Raw genomic sequence first — 26,046 nt, forward strand, 5'->3', positions numbered from 1 at the left:
TAATTTGGTGTTATCGGTTTTTCAGTGTGAAATAAGCTCTTCCACAAGCACTGATTGACAAAGTCCTGTGTAATCTTTATAATGGTGGTGTTTACAGTGGGACCGATACTTGTTTTGCGGATAAGTATATATAGCGTCTGTTTTGTTTCACTACGATTACTACAGCAATTGAAACACTTCTTGGCACCCTTATTACAAACAAGTATCACAGCGATTTTAAACAAAAGTATCGATTTCAGTGCCATCTATGTGTACACTGTGAAAGAACATTATTACAGTTCTTCATATGTAAATTTTATATATGTTGAATATAGTTTTATAGTTTTAGAAAGTAAATTTAACATTCTGCGATTGCAGCTCTCAACCAAAGAAAATTTAATTTCTAAGTCTTCCTTGTAATACCATATCTACAAAAATATTGCATAATACTTGCTTCTCCAATAGGCATAAGAATTTTCATTTTCATTCTCATCATATGTTCTGAGACTGTGAAGTCCAAAATCGGTGATTTTTAGAATAAACCTGCTGTCCACTACACAGTTGGAAGACTTAAGGTTACCATGGGAACGGAATTCAGTGCTGTGGAGGAAAGCCATACCCTAGCAACCGAAAGATACAGAAAAAAGTGATGACATAAACAAAATAAACGTATGCTACTGTTGTGTTTTTATTTAGTCTGATTACTGTATATCTGATAAGTTACACTTGATCTTTAAGCATGTTACTGTTGTGTTTCTATTTAGTCTGATTACTGTATATCTGATAAGTTACACTTGATCTTTAAACATGTTATTGTTATGGTTTTATTTATCCTGATTACTCTATATATGATAAGTTACACCTGATCTTTAACTATGTTAATGTTACTTTTTTAGCCTGAATACTATATATCTAACAAGTTACACTTGATCTTTAAGCATGTTACTGTTGTGGTTTTATTCAGTCTGAACACTGTATATCTGATAAGTTACACCTGATCTTTAACTATGTTAATGTTACTTTTTTAGCCTGAATACTATATATCTAACAAGTTACACTTGATCTTTAAGCATGTTACTGTTGTGTTTCTATTTAGTCTGATTACTGTATATCTGATAAGTTACACTTGATCTTTAAACATGTTATTGTTATGGTTTTATTTATCCTGATTACTCTATATATGATAAGTTACACCTGATCTTTAACTATGTTAATGTTACTTTTTTAGCCTGAATACTATATATCTAACAAGTTACACTTGATCTTTAAGCATGTTACTGTTGTGGTTTTATTCAGTCTGAACACTGTATATCTGATAAGTTACACCTGATCTTTAACTATGTTAATGTTACTTTTTTAGCCTGAATACTATATATCTAACAAGTTACACTTGATCTTTAAGCATGTTACTGTTGTGGTTTTATTCAGTCTGAACACTGTATGTCTGATAAGCCTCAAGTGATTTAAAACTCTTTTTACCACACTAAATATTAGTTTCGGTTTTGTACTTAATTATTTGATAACGAATATGTTATTATAAAAACCTACACTTTCATTTATTGCGAAGTTCAGCCGAAAATCCTAAAATATAAAAGGATCAATCTTACTTTAATCAAGTCGTGCATCAGTGAGTATCTAAACATCCAGTCCAGCTGAATCTGGTCATTCTCCAATACATCCTGCAAAAAAGTTCCATACTTCTTGCTTCATGAACATCATTTTTAAAACATGAAAAAATATTTACTAATATTTATGTCAAAGTTACAAAGCGATTCACAAGATAGAATTTCAAAAGAATAAAGGAAATCTGCATAGGAAGTTTAAAACACTTGATTTTGAAACCGAAATCTGAAATCAACGAAATTAGAATTTAGTTTCAGCTCGCTTCTAAAGAATAAAATATTATCTTTCAAAACTCTTACTATTGTGATTGTTTTGTTTTATAGTTTTTCTAATAATTACCAGATTAATCAAAACAACTGTGAGAAAACGGAAATGTTCTGATAAGTAGTTCAGGAATGACTTCAAAGTTAGTTGAAATGAAAAAATATATACATAAAAATTCAAAGAGTTAACGATCAAAGACGAGAATAATTAGCCTTTATTTGTTCACACACCTGAAGGCTTCCTCTTGGACAATATTCTGTCACTAGACAGCAGAACGTTGGGTCCACGCATGCGCCTATAAATCGGACCAAATGGTCGTGTTGAAGATCTTTCATCTGTAGAAATAATTTCTCCAGTAAATTTATGGCAAATAGTTTGTGTATGCGATGACACAGTATCTTACATTTGAACAAGGGCGGAAAGATTTGAGCTAACAACTGCTCATGATTTGATGAAGAAGTTAAACTGAAAATAAAATTATTTAGCATTTCCTCTATGTTTATGGATTGTTATTGCATAAGTATGTCGCTCGTGTAAAAAAAACGAAAGAAAATAAACTAAAGTTACGTAATCAGTTCTTAATATTTTGAGTCTAATAACTACTTGAGTTTCCAAAAACTTTTAAAAATGAACTATTTATTAAATGACCTAAACACATTATTTTAAGCACCTAATATCTATCTAATTTTCAGAGTTCCCAGAGGCACAGCGGTATGCCAATGGAATAACAACGCTAGAAACCAGGTTTCTATACCCGTTGTGGCCAGTGCACAGACAGGAAATTGTGCAGCTTTGTGCTTAATTACAAACAAACAAAATAAATGTTAGAGAACTTAACATGCAAAATGAAAACATAACTACGTTTCTAGTACAAAACGAATCTTTACGATGGTTTGACGTGGATTTTTTTATTAATTTCAGTGCTGAAAAAATTGAATGATGTACAAATGAATCAAATTTTTTCATCAACGAACAATAAAGCTAATAATAATTTTTCATTTTAAAAGTTGCTTTTATCATTTTCCAAGATAGATAATTTAATATAAATTATTTTTTACTGCAAAGATAAAAAAATTCTCAGAAACTCACCCTTTTTAGCTCTAGCAACAACTGTCGGTGTACTTCGACTCTGAACTTATTGATTGGTTTGATAGCAACCATCGTTCCCTATGGAAACAAACGTCGTATGTTACAAAGAACTTTGATAAAAAAAAACAACTTAACTCTCAACGAAACTTCAGCACATCAGCAAAATGAAAATAAATCATTGTTTGCATTCTGAAAACTAATGTATACTAGACGTGTATAATACAAGCATAATTACCAAAAACAGTCATTTAAATAATTGTTTATTACAAAGTCGAATATAATAGAAATAAAAGGCAAATCACTTCGCCTATTGGCCAGGCATGACTAAGTGGTTAAGGCACTTGACTCGTAATCCGAGGGTCGCGGGTACGAATCCCTGTCGCACCAAACATGCTCGCCCTTTCAGCCGTGGGGGCGTTATAATGTTATGGTCAATCCCACAAAGCTACTCGAGGGCTATCTGTTCTAGCCGTCCCTAATTTAGCAGTGTAAGACTAGAGGGAAGGCAGCTAGTCATCACCACCCACCGCTAACTCTTGGGCTACTCTTTTACCAACGAATTTCAGTGGGATTGACCGTCACATTATAACGCCCCCACTTCATTATATATGTTTGTACAAACTCACGCCATGTTTTCTAAAAGGCGAGCATGTTTGGCGCGACGGGCTACTCTTTTACCAACGATGTGGGAACCGTCACGACCCTCACTAAAGGCGAGCATGTTTGGCGAGTCGCACCCTCAGATTGCGAGTCGCACGCCTTAACCCGCTAGGCCATGTCGGGCCACCACCTGTGACAAATCACTACATTTGTGTCTCCACAAATAAGATTATAGAGCCTCTACTTTTTGTAGGGAACGATTACCAATAACATCTGAAAAGAAGACAATTAAAATGTGTTTAACTTGAACACTTAACTTACTTTGTAGAATCCTGTCACTGTGAACACTTGACGAAATTGTTCCCCTACTTGTAAAGTTTCTGTGGAGTGCGAACTCTGTTGAGAAAAAAAATGTACAACTGAAAAAAATATTTTATAATAAAAAAGAAAAAAAATCAGCATTTTATGAATCTTCCTATTCCACATACTTCGCATTAAATACTACATTGTGTACACCTCGTATGGTCCATGTTAGTAATTCACTACATTTTGTACACTTCGTATGGTCCATATTAGTAATTCACTACATTCTGTACGCTTCGTATGGTTCATGTTTGTAATTCACTACAGTGTGTATGCTTCGTATGGTCCATATTAGTAATTCACTACATTATGTACGCTTCCTATGGTCCATGTTTGTAATTTACTACACTGTGTAGGCTTCGTATGGTCCATGCTAGTATTTCACTTAAACTGTGTACGATTCGTATGGTCCATGTTAGTAATTCACTTAAACTGTGTACGCTTCGTATGGTCCATGTTAGTATTTCACTTAAACTGTGTACACATTGTATGGTCCATGTTAGTAATTCACTAAAATCGTGTACGATTCGTATGGTCCATGTTAGTAATTCACTAAAATTGTGTACGATTCGTATGGACCATGTTAGTAATTCACTACACTGTGTAGGCTTCGTATGGTCCATGTTAGTATTTCACTTAAACTGTGTACACATTGTATGGACCATGTTAGTAATTCACTACACTGTGTAGGCTTCGTATGGTCCATGTTAGTATTTCACTTAAACTGTGTACACATTGTATGGTCCATGTTAGTAATTCACTAAAATTGTGTACGATTCGTATGGACCATGTTAGTATTTCGCTTAAACTGTGTACGATTCGTATGTTCCATGTTAGTAACTCACTAAAATTGTGTACGATTCGTATGGACCATGTTAGTAATTCACTACACTGTGTAGGCTTCGTATGGTCCATGTTAGTAATTCACTACATTGTGTACAGTTCGTATGGTCCATGTTAGTAATTCACTACATTGTGTACGCTTCGTATGGTCCATGTTAGTAATTCACTAAAATTGTGTACGCTTCGTGTGGTCCATGTTAGTAATTCACTACATTGTGTACGCTTCGTATGGTCCATGTTAGTAGTTTACTACATTGTGTACGATTCGAATGGCCAACATTACTAACGACGCTACGTTACGTACGCTTCGTATGAGTGACATTATAAGCTATACTGCATTGTATATGCTTCGTATGATTAATCTTACAAGATATACAACACTGTGTAAAGTTCGGATGGCTGACGTTACTTGTTATACTACATTGTGTACGGACAGTGTTATTAAGTCCATTGCATTTTGTACATTTGGTATGGTCTATCTTAATTTTTTATTTCAAAAATGGCTTTTATTTTAAGAGTATTCACGATAGGAAAAATAAAAGGAATATTGCCAAAAGCAACTTTTGTTAGGTAAAGTTAAACAAGCAGTGGTTTAGATTTATCCAGTAACGATAAGGAAAAAGAAACCAAATTTTACTGTCAAAAAGCTAAATAAGATATACTGTTCATTTTATAGAGATTATAAATATATATACAACATGTATATTGGCCAGCTTAATGGAAAGTATGTATGAATATACTGACTAGTGTAGTGCTTTGGACTACTTGTAGAAAGGTTATGAGTTTGAGATTTGTTCTCGACGTGCCGTTACGTCCTTGAGCGAGATACTTTACTGCAATTGTCTCAGTCCATCTAGCTGTATAGATGGGTGGATAGCTGGAGGATAACCTGACACCCCATCCAGGTAGGTGCTGTTAACAATCTCTTTCGTCTGTGCCGTTGAAACCGAATTTCAGCAACTATTGTTTTGTGGTGTTTCGACATGGGATGGTTTTAGCTTCAACTAACGTTATTTATAAGTAAACCTCAAACCCAGGCGATCAGATTCTTACATTAAAACCTTATCTAACAGAAATACGTGTGCATGTGGTTGGACAAGCTTTCTTCTTTAAGAAGAGTTCCTTTCTTAGTTTTATCTTATGGGGTATTTCTGATAGCCTAAATACCAAACTTTACTTTGCATCGCTCTTAAAATAACACCATATCTTATGAAACAGATATCATTTGTAATTGTTTGTGCTTATTTCATCTTGTATAAAACTTTCAGTATCAAACTAACGATATCTGTATAACTCACAGGAATACTTGACCGAACTGTGCTCATTCTTGACCCGAGAGGGCGCCTATAGGAAGAACTTGTTAGGATCTCTTCGTATTTGATCTTCCATGTCATCGAGGCAATATCTGCTTCCAGTTTAAAGTGCCTGATACACAAATCAAAATACTGTTCAAAAATTAAAAGAAATTTTAAGCCTTAAGTACTGTTGTTAAAATCTAAGGTCTAATAATTATCTCCTGGCATTTCTCACATCTCAAGTAAAATAATCTGAAATTTAGAATAAAATTTTCAGTTTTCTAATTATTTAAGTAACTTTTCTTCTTCATTATCAGCGTGAAATAATGTCTTGTAAGCGATTATTTCTGCATTTGGACACGCAGAGTGACGGAAAACAATACTTATAAATAAATTCAAACGTTGTTGTTTTTATGCTGGAATGTTACCAGGAATCGAACAAGAACTATGCACAGTGGTGTAGTCCAAGGTATACACAAGTAAACCACACACACTACGCACTTTTCAGTTGGCGAATATGGCGTTTATCCACTTCTCATTTAACTCTTAATGCCGATAGCGTTACCGCCAAGCCGGACCTGAACCATAAAAAAGGGTTAATAAGGGATTATTATTTACACTGCGCAAGTGACCATGCTATAGGCATAGAATTTACAGCAAAACCAAACATGGTTAAGTTTATGCCTTTTGAAAACAGTCTAAGATGATAAGTGATGATGAGAAAAAGGTAAAATATTACAAAGAGGTTGCTAAATTGAAGTTTTAATCAATTTTTAAGCTTAATTTCTACCCAGTAGAACACCCGCTAACTATAAACTTTCTTGCACAGCTCTATAGGTATGCTTATGCAACGTTCCATATCATGTCAAATTTGGAGTTTTTTTGTTAGAATTGAGAAAAAAAATATATGTAAATAATAACATAATTAAGGATTATACTAAACATAGATACTACCTTACACAGCAAACAGTTTAATTTCCCGGTTGACTGAGTTGTAAGCACAGAAGACATACTTCAGAAGGTTCCCATAAATAACGTAAAATAAGCTGTTGTGTAATTGGTTGTGGCATGCTTGATGTAGGTCATTTCTACAGTGTATAATATAGGAAACGTGATGAAACTACCGTCTAGTTTATAAATAATATACTTTACTATGTATACTTATTATTGACATCTAATCTCCGGAAATGTCAATAGAATTAGAATATTTAGTTGGAATTCTTATATCTCACATTTAATGCAAATTAGCGTTTTTATATTAGATTTATAAATCAAAAACAGATGAACTTCATCAAACCATGTGAGAGTCGTTACTTTGTCCAAAAATAATCTATTGTGATGGCTCCAGTCCACCCTATACAAGCTAAGATACATCAACTATAAGTAAATATATAGAAAGTATTATGTTTAAAAATGATAGATTTGTGCTATGTTAAACAAACTTGTGGCTTGGTGGTTAGGGTTCTCGACTTGCAATGTCTGAGTTGCAGATTTGAATTCCATTACTCGGACATGTTCACCCTGTAAAAATAGTTCTGCCATCATCTCTAAAGCATATTTCTCTCTTCAAGGTGACTCTTTAAATATCCAGACTAATAAATCTTCTGAGTTCAGATTATAGGAAGAGAACTTCTCTAATTCTAATAATTACATTTAATATTTTTGATAAGCTTATAATTCATGTGGTTTTAAATGTTGCTTAACAATTCGTTTGATTTTCATTGGATATAATGTTCGAGCTAAAGATGTATTATGAGTCCTATTAGCTATTACGTGTGCAGCACGTTTCTTCCGGTTGTTAAAAATTTAGTTTTTATGAGATAATGTTTGTTTATTTTTGAATTTCGCGCAAAGCTACACGAAGGCTATCTGCACTATCCGTCCCTAATTTAGCAGTGTAAGACTAGAGGGAAGGGAGCAAATCATCACCACCCACCGCCAATTCTTTTACCAACGAATAGTAGAATTGACCGAACATGATGACGCCTCCAGGGCTGAAAGGGCGAGTGCAACTATATATTTGGTTTGATGGGAATTTGAAGTCGCGACCCCCAGATTACGAGTCGAATGCCTTAACCACCTGACCATGCAGAGCCATTATGAGAATGACGGAATAATGTTATATCTCTACCAAACTGTTAGATAACCTGACAAATCACAACTTCGTACTGCATGTTGTATATTGTTAACATATATACATTTTTTTCTTCTTCAAAAATATAATGTGAGGGACTGTCATCTGTGGAGAAAATTTAAAAGTATTACGTTTCGAAGACTTTACATTATGTAAAGTGATTAAGTTGCTTCACTAGCAATTTGAGAATTGCAGGTTCGAATCCCTTTAAGAAACATTCTCGTCCTTTTAGCCGTTGGTGCATTATAATGTAACGTTAGCAAAAGAGTAACCCAAGACTAGCTGCCTTCCCTTTAGTCTTTCGGTTCTAAATTAGAAATGGGTAGCGCAGGTAGTCTTCGAGTAGCTTTGTGCAAAGTACATCAGAAACAAACTTACAACAGACATGATGTATATCCATAAAGTTTCCCCTAATAGCGTTTATAGGTATCAGATACATACAACTGCAATAAAAGAATGGCACTACATAAGTAATAAGCCAAAGTTTCTCTTCTGAAAAATCAATGACGACATATAATCACTTCCACATGTAGCATTTTTCTGGAAGTTTCGACATCTTAGTAAATTCCGTCTTCATTGACATTTCGGTTACCTTATGCACATACATATATATTTATGTGCAGTGTACAGTTACTTCTCAACCGTTTCGATTATATCTCTACACATTTGTCCCCCAAGTGGAACAGCGAACTTTCAACGACAAAAACCGGGTTTCGATTCCCGTGTGTGGGTAGAACACAGATAGTCCATTGTGTAGCTGTGTACTTAACTACAAACAAACAAACAACCTGTACACATATTTCATCAAAAAATTCTTCTCGTATTACGTTTGAGAGTTTATTATGGTCAAAGTTGGATTCGAGCTCTGCGATGGCATAGCACAGATTTGTGAGAACTTCACTTAAACCGAACGAATGAACATTCCTCAAAAACAAGGCGTATTGTAAGACGTATTATCTTCACAGAAACTGACGTAGGCCAAGGCATCTCTAAAGAAGTGATGTTCTATGTTGTTATTAGTATGTTGTATAAAAACAACCGTCTACAATACTTCACACGAGCAACCTTAGTTTCCAGCACCTAGAATTCACCACACTCGTACGCATGGGGAAAACGAAAGGAAGAAAAAAAACTGTAACTTTTTTTATTTTTTAAATCGATTTAATGAGGGTTTCATCACAATGATTCGAGAGCAAATAAACTGTATCGTTAGTGTAAACTGTTTTATAACACACTGAATTGAAACTCACGTTTTAAATATTTTTTTCCGTCATTAGCAAAGTATCTTCAATGTTTCTTATTTGCCATTCATATATTCTTTATACATAAATCAATGGCCTGGCATGGCCAAGCGCGTAAGGCGTGCGACTCGTAATCCGAGGGTCGCGGGTTCGCGCCCGAGTCGCGCTAAACATGCTCGCCCTCCCAGCCGTGGGGGCGTATAATGTGACGGTCAATCCCACTATTCGTTGGTAAAAGAGTAGCCCAAGAGTTGGCGGTGGGTGGTGATGACTAGCTGCCTTCCCTCTAGTCTTACACTGCTAAATTAGGGACGGCTAGCACAGATAGCCCTCGAGTAGCTTTGTGCGAAATTCCAACAAACAAACAAACATAAATCAATTTTCATTTCTCTCAGGTCTTTCACAGATGGCAGTGGTATGTATAAGCCTGACAGTTTTGATTTTGTTAATGTAACTTATATTTACTTGTATATAGAAACTATTTTTTAAAACTTGGCCCGGCTGTGAGTTATTTTCGTATGTAACTGAGTAAGAAATGGGGACTGTTTCGTTATAAGAGATCTAGAAGTATAGATTACATATTTAAGATACGAACTAGAAACATCTGTAGGTTAACGTACCCTGTTTAGCCTAATTCATCTTTTTTACTCATTCGTCGCCAACGCAGTTATTAGAGCTAGAATGCGACAACTGAGGCCACGACGTTCCGTTCCACAGACCTTTTCGAGCCGAGCGTTATTGAACACGATGTTTAGTTTTTGTCTTTTTTTACGCTTATATTATTTCTGCCACCGTTTAATCTTATTTTATGACTTAAGTTTCAATAAAGTAAAAACTATCAGTGACACTCTTACCTATAAATGAAGAATGAGATAATCACCAAGACAACCATAAGTCCACTCATCACAGCTATTATGATTACATATTGTGGGATCTCTGTTACGAAGGTATATATAATATAAATAATGGGAAAAGTGAAAAGAAACGATAATATAAAGAAGATATCTGTAGAATGGTTTTGAAGTTTGGTTTAAAGTGTGCATGCAGAATTACATGTTATATACTTATAATCCAAATATACGTTTAAAGTTTTCACAACACTTCGTAATATTTTTCTGTTCTCATGGCGAAAAAGAATTTATTCAGTTAATCTTGTATTATTAAATGCATTCTCCATACAAACAGTTATAGCTGCTGTTTATAAGATGTATAAAAAAGAAAGTAAAAACAAAGAGTAAATACTTGTATCATACGGATTATACTACACTTGTTAACAAAGTATCTAATTCTCTACGGAAAATATGTTATAGATTACTGTATGATATGGTGATATTAATACCAATAAGGCACTTTTTATTAGCAAAATCTACATACCATTTTCGGGGCATTTTGACCTGTCATATCCGCAGACTGGAGTGTCTAGTGGCGGCACCTGACGTCCACCACTCCAGTGAATTTTTTTTCCTTCGACTTCTACGAGTTGTTTACTTTCTTGGAAGTAATTCGCAACGACCTGTGTTAGTAAAAATTCAGTCAGCGAGTTTGTTTTGGAACTAAAATATTTTCAGGCTCTGTAGAATGATTATGACTGAACAAAATACTAATAATACAAAAATCTTAAAACTTTCCTAGATGCAGATATTCAACTAATAACAGCTTCTCTTATTCAACTGATGTACCCGATATTAATCAGTAAAATACAGAATGAAACTACAAAGATATTTTTGATATATTCACAAACAGGTAGATAAAATACGTGTTTTTGAATATCACTTGGTTTTGGTAGACGATAGTTTGTTTGCATAGAATTAATCCCAAAGATACACAATGGGCTATCGGTGCTCTGCCCACCACGGGTATCGCAACCCGAATTTTAGCAAGGGAGTCCACAGACAAACCGCCGTGCCACTGGGGCGAGGGCAGATGCTAGTTAATAAATTACAAAATGTGGTTTGTTTTACAGCCATTTAAACTGGAATGACTGAAAAACAGCATGTTTAATTACGTACTTTAAATAGGTAAACCAGCACAGAATTTAAGAAATAATAATATTAAACTGATTTTAAACTGTCATATTGCAGTAAAATGAATGAAGGTCATATTAATTAATGCGATTTCTTTAACATTTGTAATTTTACTCTTTGCCAAATACTCTGTGGAAGAAAATACAGAATATTTTCTAATAAATGTAAGTAGTAACTTCGGATTATTTAGTCATACGCTGAAATCAACATCAACAATTCAGCCAAAATCATAAATGGCAGTAGCCAGGCCTTAAAAAACCAGTTAGCTCTCTATTAAACAAAATGCCCTATTATGTACTGTACTTTTGATTTAAATATGAGGGAAAATTTCAGAAAATCGTATTCGAAGATTGCAGCTTTAATTTATCTTCTCCAAATGTCTGTAGTAATGCACACAATCAGTCAAATTATTAATAAGATTATGTTATTTAAAACTGTTACTTAAAACCATAATTTCATCATATTCCAGAAACTGTACTGTACAAATCTTGCATAAGTTTGAGGGCTAATAACACTAAAAAAAAACACCCAAAAAACTGGTTTTCGATACCTGTGTTGGACAGAGCACAGAAAGTCCATTCTGTAGATTTGCGCTTAACAACAAACAAACAAAAAGCGAGATAGTGGAAAGTTTAGAAACCTAAAATTCATGTCACATGACGTGTGTGTGTGTTTTCTTATAGCAGAGCCACATCGGGCTATCTGCTGATCACACCGAGGGGAATCGAACTCCTAATTTTAGCGTTGTAAATCCGCAGACTTGCCGCTGTACTAGCGGGGGACAACAATGGCCGCCAAAGCTTTTGCAATTCAGATGTTTAAGTGGTAAATTCCTCTTGGGATTATTCCTAATGTAATACTTCTAAAGTTAATCAACTATACGCTTAACAACCTGTTCAAGTACCTCTATTATATTGCCTGTTTACTTTTAAAGACTTCTTATCATTACGAACAGCTATGTTTACACAGTAATAGATGAAAAGCGCCAGTTCTTGCTAAAGATGCTTGATCAATATCCAGTGGAAAGACAAACTGACGGAAACTATCAAGTATTTTTCTGATAATAATCTTTAGGGCTAAAATTAATTAAAATGTGATTCTTACTTCGAATGTTCCTGTTTCTGGATTTAAATCCATCAAAGCATAATTGACATATCGGTCTCCGTTACTGTCAATGGTGACGTTACCTGAAATTCCTACAAATGTTTAACATTAACAAGAGTTATACACTTGCCGCTGTTAATATTAACAAGAGTTATACACTTGCAAATGTATATATTAACAAGAGTTACACACTTGCAGCTGTCCATATTAACAACAGTAATACACTTGCAGCTGTCCATATTAACAACAGTTATACCCTTGCAGTTGTCCATATTAACAACAGTTATACACTTGCAGATGTCCATATTAACGAGAGTTATACACTTGCAGCAATCCATATTAACGAGAGTTATACACTTGCAGCTGTCCATATTAACGAGAGTTATACACTTGCAGCAATCCATATTAACGAGAGTTACAGACTGCTAATGTCCGTATCCAACAAATATTTTAAAACTGTGCAACTAATATCATTACTACAGCTTAAAGTTATTGTTAACCTAATACACCTGTGGGTCACATAGAATCTTACATATGAGCGTGATAAATAATAATAAACGAGGCGTGAAGAAAGCAGTGTATAAAATACAAACAAACTAGAAGAATAAAAAAAAACAGTTATAAAATTTAATCGTGCATATGTAACTCAGAAATAGTTTGTAACATTTTCATCAAGTTCTTCTCATTAATTCAAGTTAGGCTATTTTATTCGTTTGTCTCACCATACTAAACTGAACAAATATAAAAACTTTTAAAGAGATTACAATGAAGCAATAACTCAATATAATAACCCTTATTGTCTTACTGTTTGTTTTTATTTTATTATTTAATAAGAAAAGAAACTTTTTGTCTAATAAGGGTGTAAAAATTTTACACAAGTAATTGATTTATTAAATTTCCTCTTACAGAGTAATAATAATAATATCTTAAAGAGTGTATGTACAATAACATGATAACTAAGAATAAAAATATCAGATTCAATGCACAGAAAATCAGATATTCAAGATCAGCTATAAAAGGGATGGACTGATTTTGAGAAGAAATCTCTATCTGTATCATTATCAATTCTTTGTTGCAATTACTAACGAAGTTTGAACGTTCATATAATAAACCGAAACATTTTAACATGCAATAACTATGAATGCTGAGAATCTTTGTCTCGAAATCTGTTCAACAATCAGTTGTCTAACGTGAACATTGTGCATTAAGGGTATATTTTGTCATTTGAAGAATATATGGTCTCTTGGTGTTAGGATTATAAGTGAACAGTTTAAGAATTAGAGTGGCTTAAGTATTTTTGTGCCATCTTTGCTTGACAAGACCTAAAATGATGCCAAAAAACCTTTTAGTGAATAATTGTCTTCATGATCTGCCCTGGCACAATAAAAAACTATTTATATGGTAATAATTACTAACAAAGACAGTAATTTATATTGTTAACAATATTCGTATCATTCCAGAAACATAAGGCATGGTAACTATTTTGTAACTCTATCACAATGTATACTATAAAACGACTCGTACCTGTCCATAATGAAAATTTTCCAGTTTACCAACCTTTGATTACCAAAACAAAAGCATTTCGGAGTTCTTGGATATTCCCAACAAATATTATAAAACCTTTTCCATTATAAATGTTTGCAATTTTACAGTCTGACAGCCATTTAAGTTTCCCTTTTCTACTGGTTTTGTTTGTTTTGAATTTCGCGCAAAGCTACACGAGAGCTATTTGCGCTAGACGTCCCTAATTTAGCAATGTAAGACTAGAGGGAAGGCAGCTAATTATCATCACCCACCAACCACTCTTGGGCTACTCTTTTACCAACGAATAGTGTGGATTGACCGTCACATTATAACGCTCCCACAGATGAAAGGGCGAGCATGTATGGTGTGACGGGGTTTCGAACCCACGACCCTCGGATTACGAGTCGAGTATCTCAACCACTTAGCCATTCTGTTTGGCCCGGCATGGCCAAGCGCGTAAGGCGCGCGACTCGTAATCCGAGGGTCGCGGGTTCGCGCCCGCGTCGCGCTAAACATGCTCGCCCTCCCAGCCGTGGGGGCGTTATAATGTGACGGTCAATCCCACTTTTCGTTGGTAAAAGAGTAGCCCAAGAGTTGGCGGTGGGTGGTGATGACTAGCTGCCTTCCCTCTAGTCTTACACTACTAAATTAGGGACGGCTAACACAGATAGCCCTCGAGTAGCTTTGTGCGAAATTCCAAAAAAACATTTTGCCACTGGTGTTGAAAGTTCCACTGTTTATCTTTACTTATTTTTAAAACAAATGTATAGGTTACCAACTTAAATATTCAGATGTAAGACTAGACATAATATTTCAAATTTTGTGCATAAATAAATGAAATAATTACCGTATTTTACGCCTTGTAAGACGCTGCATCGTGGAAGACACACCCTAATTTTGGGAAGACAATTCTAAGAAAAAATACTTTAACTCAGCAACAAACACCTTGATGCAGCCTTGATTTTTTTTTTCAACCTGCTGAGTAAACAGAATCAAATACGTCATATTCTTCACAGTATATCGATAATATTAGTTAAACTGAATGTTTTATGTTATCGAAAATACTTGTAATTGTTAGATAATGAGATTACGATCTGTATGAGAGGCCGTTTTGAGTAGACCCTAAGTTAACCTCTTGCTTTCACCCATCACTTTTGTCTTGGAAGACGCATGGGATTTTTTTAAAGTAAAATAGTGCGTCTTATAAGGCGTAAAATACGGTATACGAGGGCTGTTCAAAAAATACGCGGACTGTTTGAATTGCGCGGCTCCAGTTGGTTCCAGGGGAATCCGCTTGGTGTCGCTAGGTTCGCACAGATCAGCTGATTACGACGCCATTTCCCGATTGCAGATATCTTCATTTGTGTATTAGCTACGCGGTTTTAAGTGAAGTGCGATTTTTTCGTTTGGCGGATTTCAGAATGAATGACCTGAAGGAGCAACGACTCACTGTGAAATTTTGTGTTAAACTTGGAAACTCTGCGACTGAAACTTTTGCTATGCTTGACACGGCTTACGGTGATGTTGCTATGAAGCGTACGGCATGTTTCAAGTGGCATGAACGTTTTAAGGATGATCGACAGTCCATTGAAGATGTTGAGCGTCCTGGACGTTCTTCCACGTCAACTGACGACCCACACGTCGAAAAAATCAACACCCTGGTGCGGGCAAATCGACGTCTGACTGTCAGGGAGCTTGCTGAAGAGTGTGGGATATCAGTTGGATCTTGTTACGAGATTTTGACCGAAAAATTGAAGATGCACCGCGTTGCTGCGAAATTTGTGCCTCAGAACTCGTGAGTTTTTGGCCAAACACTCGATCACTGTTCTTCCCCTACTCACCTGACCTTGCTCCTTGAGATATTTTCTTGTTCCCCAAACTCAAAAGACCCTTGAAAGGAAGAAGATTTGAGACGATTCCCGAGATTAAGGCAAATGTGACGAAGGAGCTGGAGGACATTACAAAAGAAACGTACCAGGACTGTTTCAACAAGTGGAAACACCGTTGGGATAAGTGTGTGCGTTGGGGAGGAGAGTATTTTGAAGGGATCCCAGACCTGTAACTTCTAAATAAAGTACATTTTGTTTTATGACGTCAGTCCACGTATTTTTTTAACAGCCCTCGTATACCTATTTGAATGTAACGAAGCGGTCAGTGTACTGGCGTTAGAATACTATGCGGATATATTGAATAATATTCTCAATAATTTCCAAGAAAAGCCACGTTCGTTTTAACTGTCTTTAAAAAAGTACTTTTACACTATAAATAACGTTTTTTTAGCAAAATTCGGAGAGTAATGAATTCGTTTAAACATAATACTTGTTGGTAATTACACGTCATAGTCTATATCAAAGTATCCGTTTTATTTTAACATACAGCTTCAGACAGATAGGTATTGCAAATGTTTCGGATGAGGTTAAAACTAACTAAACGCTAGAACACATCATTTGTACATCGTATGTTTGAAATAGTTTGTAATATATTATAAGATTTTCCCTATCACTGTAGTATGTTATTTCCATGCAGGTTTTGAATGATATATGTAAATACATATTGAGTTAGTTCGGAATTTTATTTCTAAAATAACAACCTGAACCAAACGTTACCTAAAAATGTTCTGTTCCACATTTTACTGGTTATGACAGAACCATTGACCACGTCGAATCCTTCGCTTAAGGTTTCATTCAGTGCCAGAGCGTAAAGAATCATAGCTTCATAGAATCCACTTACAAACATGTTCACCTACACAAACCAAAAAGCTTAATTGTTATCTTGACTACTTCACGAGATATGTTTATCTATACAAATTGAACACTTAATTATATTTTTTTTTCTGCTACTTCAGACACATGTTCACCTAGACGAATCGGAAGTACACTTTTAGTTTACTACTTCGTACAAATATTTAACTTTAATTTTCGATTAGGGTAATCTACCTACTTAGACCAAAGTCAACTTGGTAATAAGTAAGTATAGCTAATTAAATATACTGCTCTTACTTTTAAAGACTTGAATGCATTGTTTCATCAGTTAGGTACCGTTGCTATTAGCGACATTTTCGACTGTAAACCCAATAATAATTCACGAGATTCGACCATCTTAGGATATTTATGTTAGCCTAAATCTGTATACCACGTTAATAAAGGAAAACAATTTTGATGATAAAAATAATAAAAAATATTGAAAATAGATATATTAAATATTCTTACGAATTATGTTAGTGAAAGTACAATACAGTAAAGAATGCTGCATATTTTACGTAACACATAAATGTTAATTGTTATCCTTATGCACTGCCGTAGATAACCGATCGAAAATCAATTTTGTATGCTATTGCTTCACACAAACCCGTTAACCTGGAATATCCTGAAACTTGGTGTCTCAGTTTGCTAATATTTTACAAGAACGTTCCCACCGTAGGACACTGAATAAACTTCACACGTATCTTTTCAAGTGGAAGACCCAGAATTTATGATAAGTACTTAATACTCCTCAAGCATATGCTAAACTGAAGAACACATGATTTAATACTAGTAATTTAATACTTCACGTGTATATTTTTAGCTGGAGGATCTAAAAATACATTGTGTGATTTCCAAAATATGTCTGTGTAGTAAAACTTTGACAAAAATATGTTATTCTAGACTACAGATGTTTAGTATCATCAAACTGATATTCTACAACAAAAATATAGAACACAGAAAATAGTTACGTTCGAATACTAAATGTTTTAACTTACACAGTAAATAAACCCAACACTAAATGTTTTTAATCTACCCACTAAATATATTCAACACTAATCATTCAATTTTAAAGCTTCGGCATATGGAATAATAACTGTTTGTTTGTTTTTTGAAATTTCGCACAAAGCTACTCGAGGGCTATCTGTGCTAACTTGGATGGAATCACTATTATCCCGTCCTTCTAGATATCGACCATTGTAAAGATATATCATTTTACAGTGCCCTCTGTACATTTTTATCTATCAGCAGAATATATGTGTACATATTACTCTGTTTGTATTTTATACTGATCAGAAAGATAAAGTAATACTTCACGTTGTGTTGTGTATGTTTTAAGCCGAACAGCACAATGTTGTAGCACTTTAGTATGTATGTGTGTGAGCGCAATGACCTACAGTTTCATTGCATTTTGTGTGAATTTTATACCGAACAGAGCAACGATTTAACACTTCACAGTGATATGTCTGTGTTTTACATTGACCAGCGCAACAATGTAACACCACAGTATAGATCAAGAGTAATCAGAAAGATTCCATGTCCTCACCCTGCCACTCCTTTTCGAAATCTTGTCTTTAAATCGGATAACGTCAAAATTCGCCTTCGAAAATTCAAAAAATGCAACATGATCAACGAAACGATACGGATAACGTTTTATAGTGTGATGGAGTCTCAATCTTAATTTGTCCATGAAATTTTCTACATATTCGATCACACTTTACAAATTTATTAACCCAAACTGCGAAAATGTCCCATCTCCCCATTATAAAAAAAATTCTAGAAAATGATCCAGAATTTTGATTTGATTTGCATGTAGATCATGACGAAATCTGGGGAGGACTGCCCCATACTGACTTCCCACTTTGATAAAAAAATTGGTATACCTTGGTCTATCAATTTTCGAGATATTTTCACGAAAAGACAGACAGTCAGACACACAAACACAAGCGTAACCGATTGCAATATAATTAATATTCAATCGATTCAAGCAACGTTTATAGTTTTTCGCAGCAAACCTGATAAATGCACAAACCATTTCACGGTTTTGTAGTAACTAAAAATACTAGCAGAAACACCCGCCCACGGGGCAGATATAACTGTTGGTTTATGCAGAAGACTGTTGGATATGTAGCGTGTTCTAGAATTGTCTGAAAGTTCTACAACTGTGTACTTATACTTGACAGTCAACAAAATTCAACATCTGCGAGAAAAAAGATTTTATTGAAATTTTAATTTATAAATGAGCTGTCATCATATTATTAAATCACAGAGTAGATTTGATTGAAATATTCCTTTGTAGACGCAGTTATCAATGAAATTACCTTGCTTTTCTGTTGCAACATTTGTGTGGCTTTCACTAAAGAAAAAAAAAATAATTTTAAGTTTGTTTTTTGGTTGTTTCATATTTCAAATTTACTCATTTTTGTATTTTTATTGGTTAAATCTAAAAGATATCATTTTTGTGGCAATTTTAATTGTTTTATTCATTTCTCACTTATAAAAATACTGCCTAGTTATGAAACTATTACCTAGTTATGATTGGTGATGATCGGTGCGGTAGTTTCTAAGATCGGAGTTTTGGAAATATATATCTCAAGCTCTATTATAACACTGAGGATTAAAAACTATTGTAGGCATAAGATACATTTCGGGTTGAATTTCACTGTGTTCCATTTGAAGTTCCTGAAAGTTGAAAATATCTGTAGCTGTTTTCCAAGTGTTTTCTTTTCAACTCAAAGTCTTTTCCTCCCGACAGCGCTTTTTCTCTTTTTTACTTCTCTGTGTCTGAATAAACTTCGTGTTTACAGATCATTTTAATGTGTAAACACATAGTTTATTCAGACACAGAGAAGTCAAAAAAATTTTAACTTCAACTTTATCACAGACAAAAACAAGTTATCTAAATTGTTATATTTTCCTCGGAATTATTAATAAGTGTGTGTGTGTGTTCTTATATCAAAGCCCCATCGGGCTACCTGTTGTGTTCACTGAGGGAAATCGAACTCCCTGATTTTAGCGTTGTAAATCCGAAGGCTTACCGCTGTCCCAGCGAGGGACATTAATGTAAGCCTATGATCATATATTTTCTCGAAAGGAGCCGGAGGCAGTCTGGAGAGGGCACCTGTTTTAACCACTCACACCACTGGTGCATTGTCTGTAAGTAGATACAAAATGACGTGATATAAAGGGCACTTGACGTTGCAGTTTATACTGTCGTGATCTCAGTAAAATGTGCGCATGCCATAAATCAGGAGAGGAATTATGCAATCTGTAGGCTACAACATAGCGAAAATCAATAAATATAAATATTTGTTATTCTTAATTTTAGTTTTATTTACTCTTGAAACAGAATACTTTCGGTGACCATGTGCAAGTATATCTAGTAACATAATATTAATATAATTTGGTATTTTTAATATTGTGCATGGAGAACTACAAGTTTTGAAAGTCTCCAGTCAGTTGGCGTTTTAAAATTTAGAATTTTATGTTTATCTAATTTTATATTTGCCTCTGAAACACAGTAGTGTGAGCTTTATGAAGTTAAACTATTATTTTATCGTCTTCTAAATCACAAAGTCACCTATGATGAATAGTAACAAACCTTTGGTTTTGTTTTGAATTTCGCACAAAGCTACACGAGAGCTATCTGTGCTAGCCGTCCCTAATTTAGCAGTGTAAGACTACAGGGAAGGCAGCTAGTTATCACCACCCACCGCCAACTCTTGGGCTACTCTTTTACCAACGAATAGTGAGATTGACCGTAACATTATAACGCCCTAACGGGTGAAAGGGCGAGCATGTTTGGTGTGACAAGGATTTGAACCCTCGACCCTCAGATTACGAGTCAAGTGCCTTAACCACCTGGCCATGCCAGACCAGTAACAACGTAGTACGATATGAATAAAAACTGTGTACGTCTAACTTGTTGCAGGATTGTAAACTAAAACTAATAAACTAGCACTATTAAGTAAAAGACCTGAAGCAGTTTTTGACATACCTCTTCTGTCTGGTAATCAAAATGAACGTCATTTTTCGCTAGTTGTTTTACATCTTCGGCAAATTTTTTATATTCGGGTGTTTCCGGAATGGGTGAGGTAATGGTGAGAAGAGCCTCGTAAGCCTTTCGTGCACGCTCGTTCTCTTCCGCTGTATCTGATTCCCGATACCAAGGCCACAAAATTTCGTTTTTGCTGTAAAATGACACAGTAATATAATTTAACATAAACAATCGTGCTTCTTCTGTCTTAAAGCTGAAAAAATGTATTGTTTTGTAGAGAAAACATATTCATTGTGTCAAGAGTGACGCCTCCATTATTTTAGACTTTCTTCAAATGAAGAAAGAGACATCTCTCTTGATACACACGTCATGCATTTAAGCGACCAAATCTTATGGCTCCAGTTGAATAACAAAAAGGATCACATTGCTGATTGGCTGATCATACTCTAGTCGGATCAAAATTAGGGAGCAGCAGGTAGCCATTAGTGGCTTCATAACAGATAGAAAAACAGAAGTAGTAATACATTACTTTTTTTATCAGTTGAAATAGATGTTAGATGTATACACGACAATTACTTTTAATTAGGAACCAAGATCTATGTTTCTTCCAAATATGCCAAGGAGGATTAAACTCTCTATAGTTAATCAATTTAACAAAGATACACATGGTCAAAATATCAACGAAATAATGCAAAAAAATCTTCTGAAAGTTCTTTCGCCTCATTAGGCCTTTTGACATGGCTGCATAGACAACTGATATATGAGAGTTTTAAAGCTCTAGAATTATATCTAAATTTTATTCTAATAATTTCAAGATTCTATTATAATACTGAGGGTACTGATCTATGATGTGAAGTGGATGATACAAACTACATTTCTTTTTCATCTAGGAGGGATGAACCTGTTAAAGAAGTTCAGGGGTACCTTATTATTAACACAACATCGTTTTCTGACTAGAAATATGATACGATTATAGTAATTTACTTTATTTTTATAGGAGACATAAGAAGCAAAAGGTACACAATGTACATTTTATACTACGTATACAAATGTTTTCTGTGGTTACAAAAGTGGCATTTTTGTAAAAGTGTAATTGTATATGAATAGAAATCAAAGAACTGAAAGAAGCTGCATAAGGTTTTAAAAAATTACGATCACAATCATGAAAACATCAATGAAGAATGGTAATAATAGTGAAGAAATGAATCTTCAATTTAAAATGATAATTAACACCTCACGTCTTACTGTTGAAAAAAAGTTAAGAAGTTTGAGTACAGTATCAAGCAAACGTTTAAAATATGAATCATGAATTTACTACATTGAGTGAACTGAAGAAAATCAGCAAGATTGTGTCAAACTTTACATTAAATCCAAATTACTTATTTAAAAGTTATACCGACCTAGCGTAAAGTTCCATACTGAAGAACACATACTCTCCACTGTCCACCATGTTTAACTCATCTGCCGCCAGGAGAACTTCCCGAATTGTGTCAGGAGATAAACACATCAAGATCACTGAAAAAAATATAAATACTTACTTTAAATTTTTTTTCTAGAATTATATATTACCTAAAAGTAAGAGTGTCCTAACTCGTATTACCAATGAAGAGTATAATATAACTGTCAGAGCCACCAGGGAAACTATATGAAAGAGAGGCGCTTTTTTCAGTTTTCGGGCTGCCAGATACGAACAAGACAATGATAGAAATACTTGTAAGAGTTTTTATATTTTTGTATCACTTCTAATGAATCTGAGACAATGTGACAAACAAGAGACTTAAAATGTAAAATATTTCAGTCTAACGACGGTTGGTTTTTGTTTGTTTTGAATTTCGCACAAAGCTACACGAGAACTATCTGCTTTAGTCGTCCCTAATTAAGGAGTGCAAGACTAGAGGGAAGGCAGCTAGTTATCACCACCCACTGCCAACTCTTGGACTACTCTTTTACCAACAAATAGTGGGATTGACCGAAACATTATAATAATGCCCCCAAGGCTGAAAGGGCGAGCATGTTTAGTGTAACCCTCAGATTACGAGTCGAGTGCCTTAACCACCTGGCCATGCCGGACCCTAACGATGTTACGTGTCATACTTCTGTTAAGCACAAAGCTACAAAATGGACAACCGATTTTTTGCTCACCGCCGATTTCCAAACTCGATTTTTAGTGTTTTAAGTCCCCAGACTTACAGCTGATTCAATGGGAAGCATGTTAATTCTGATTAAACAATTATTTGCTCTCTGGTCTTTAGAAAACACCATGATCTGAGTGCTAAAAATAAACATACTTTCGAATTTCTTTCACTGTACCAGTTATTAGGAAGCATTAAGTTCCCCATTGGCTCAGCAGTATGTCTGCGGACTTGCAACGCTGAAAACCGGGTTTCGATACCGTGGTGGGCAGAGAAGAGATAGCCCATTGTGTAGCTTTGTGCTTAATTCAAAACAACAGCAACAATGAAGCATGAAAAAGTAGTATTTGTCAAACCGTTAAAATAAATCAGTAGTTTTGAAGACTATCTTTATGTAAAAGCAAAGAAATAGTACACCGAAAATGCTTCTTTTAGAAAGCTTGATTAAGTGTAAATCGCTTAAAAATCAATATCTGGCTAAAAGTTTAGGCCATTATTCGGGAATTTCATATACTATTGGTAATTTCACCTACTCAAATATTTTGATTCTAATCAATAAAAATATTCTGCGTGACTTTGACCGTAAAGTACAGCTAAAAATTGTATTTTTTCTCAGGCATACTGTCCTGTTACTTGAAAAACCACAGGTCAAATTGCGATTTCTATCGTAACTATATGGTGTTTACGCCACTCTTATCTTTCAATGAACATTCAGTACCTCTTGGTCTTTTCAATGCCAAAATTGAAACTTTCTCTCACCAGTATAAATCAAAATAACGCCATTCAAATCAGTAATAACAGTTAACTTTATACTGCCAAGGTCAAATTATTTATTTCCAGTAACACGTTGCATGAGAGTTGTGTCCTCTGTAGTTGATCCAATTAAGTTGTACAACATTCATGAATGACTTTATGTGATGTTCGTACACATATGTGAAACCGCACGTGTATCCGCGCTTATAGAAGTAAAATTCCATACACAAATATCACTATCAAATGTTATCAACACGGCAGTAGCTTATAACAGACTATAGCAGGCATGTGAGAAAATTACTTCATTGCCGTTTCAGGTTTCAAATGAACAACTTTGATCGTTAATGTTTCACGTTATAAAGCTGTAAAACTCTCAGGTTTTTATTTCTGGGCATTAAGAAACTAGTGCAGTTAATATAAGACATATTAGGAGACGCAACTATCTAATATCATAAATAATATATATATATATATGCATCAAGATGTTAATATAAATCTAGTACGCATCGCGCGGTGTGGCAGTATATTATGTACAGCTTCTGTCACTCAGCTAGATCAATACTATGATTATCTTGAAATATGACAACCTTTTGCCTAAAAAAACAATAAACAGCTTAGACTACAAAGTTTGAAAGGTAATTTCAACTGGAGTTTCTGACTTTTAGCAACTAGTTTAAGTTGAGCAAACTGTCGGCTTGCTAAGTATGATATCTAATCGTCCAAGCTGTCTTAACTGATGATAATTCAGTAGTAGTCACAAAATGGTAGTACATATATTTTGTCAGGCTACGCTATCCAACAGCTCAGAAAGCAAGGAATGCTATTTTCATTCAGCTGAGTTTTCGAACTTCTGCCAGCTATTTTTCACTGTGTTAACTGTTGACATGTTTTGTATTATGTATTCTCACTACAGCTATCATAACATCTGATAATCAAGTGAAAATAATGCAATATAAAATATTCATTACATGGTAATCTTCACGTGACAGACCAGGAACGAAGCACAGATTTTAGCAACACGTTTACTAGAACTCTCATATCTCTTCTCAATCAAGTGAGGATTCTTTCAAAACAATAGATGGTTCAGCTTGAAGCACATCTTTATTAGCTTCAGAAAAGGTAGAAGTTCTCAACGCCATTTTGAATGTGTTTTTGAACACCTAACTATAACCTTTGTTTGTAAAAACTATTGATGTATTAAGCATCATACCTACTGAAAATAGTTGTTTTAACTCCTATTAATAGAGTTGTAGTCATAAAAAATCGATTCATACCTTCAGTCAGACTATACTATCCAATAACTCATAAAGCTGGAAACTTTAATTTATTCCAGTCATTAATTTTTCAGCTACATGACTGTACTGGCTCGCAATGGAGTTCATTCCATGTTCTAATAACTGAGAAGTTGGTATCATTATATTGACCGCCACTCAGAACTGTCGTTTGCTCTTAGATATAATACTTCATCGTCTGACTCATCCACCACAAACAGCCAGTTAAGTATGTTCTTTCTCACCCTCTGTGTCCAAAAGAGATAAAACAGAGTTCAAACTCTCCTCTTACTTGTCTGTTTTTTCTTCTTATTTCTTGACATCCAAGTTCACTATAGAGGTTCCTCAGTATCTTATGAACACAGCTGATAAACGTGTATTATATATTTGCATGTATTTCTTGACAGCTGTAACTAGTACTTAATGGATTAACTCGCTGAATCACCCTTCAGTCAGTTTTATCAGTCAAGCTTATTTGATTATCATAATTCGAAGTCCTCAGTTACAGTAAACTTCAGTATGCATTGCATTCTTCAATATTACTGTAACATGTCGCCCTAAACTCCAAGTTCTTAGACTCAGTAAACTTCAACAGTTTCTTGTGTTATTCAATACTACTCTATTATGTTGCCGTAAACTCCGAGATTTCAGACACAATACAAATAGTGCATGTCCTTCTAATGTTTCTCTTTTTAGTCGGTTTTACAATTTGTAACGCATGTCTCTTTCATCCCGTAAATTTGGTTGTATTCTAATCAAAGAAACACGCATAATTATCTTTCAGCTACTTAAGTGAAACAGGAATACAAAACATAAGCTGTTTAATTAACCCTCACTTCCGTCCGTATTTCAGCTACATTTTTGGATATTTTTAACACTATACATCTGCATAATCATTTATGTAGGATTACAAAAGATTTGCAAAATATTTGCTTTAGTTAAAAGATGAAAAACGCCTTTTGAATAAGAACTGCAATTAAGAACTTTAATTAATGTTGTTTATATATATGTACGTGTATTTGTTTTAGATTTCACTCTCCTGTGTCTCTTTTTAGAAAAGTTACTTAAT

At 34.5% G+C, this 26,046-nt stretch overlaps 1 protein-coding gene across 7 annotated transcripts in view; it reads right to left on the minus strand.

Moving 5' to 3' along the window:
* LOC143232730 (atrial natriuretic peptide receptor 1-like) overlaps positions 1–26,046 on the minus strand; it is a 61,344-nt gene that overhangs the window by 26,680 nt on the left and 8,618 nt on the right. For all 7 annotated transcript variants that reach the window (XR_013017705.1, XR_013017704.1, XR_013017703.1 and 4 more), the window contains exons 2-13: positions 22,222–22,336; positions 20,822–21,014; positions 16,690–16,825; positions 12,560–12,651; positions 10,806–10,944; positions 10,286–10,367; positions 6,060–6,186; positions 3,877–3,951; positions 2,956–3,033; positions 2,097–2,201; positions 1,587–1,658; positions 434–599 (exon numbers count right to left, since the gene is read on the minus strand). Coding sequence is in view for 4 of the 7 variants with exons in the window: in XM_076468485.1 (XP_076324600.1) it covers positions 434–599; positions 1,587–1,658; positions 2,097–2,201; positions 2,956–3,033; positions 3,877–3,951; positions 6,060–6,186; positions 10,286–10,367; positions 10,806–10,944; positions 12,560–12,651; positions 16,690–16,825; positions 20,822–21,014; positions 22,222–22,336 (1,380 nt within the window). In the remaining 3 variants the exon portion in view is untranslated. The remainder of the gene's footprint in view (positions 1–433; positions 600–1,586; positions 1,659–2,096; positions 2,202–2,955; positions 3,034–3,876; positions 3,952–6,059; positions 6,187–10,285; positions 10,368–10,805; positions 10,945–12,559; positions 12,652–16,689; positions 16,826–20,821; positions 21,015–22,221; positions 22,337–26,046) is intronic.

This window comes from Tachypleus tridentatus, chromosome 11 (assembly GCF_004210375.1).
Source record: "Tachypleus tridentatus isolate NWPU-2018 chromosome 11, ASM421037v1, whole genome shotgun sequence".
Taxonomy (NCBI): domain Eukaryota; kingdom Metazoa; phylum Arthropoda; class Merostomata; order Xiphosura; family Limulidae; genus Tachypleus; species Tachypleus tridentatus.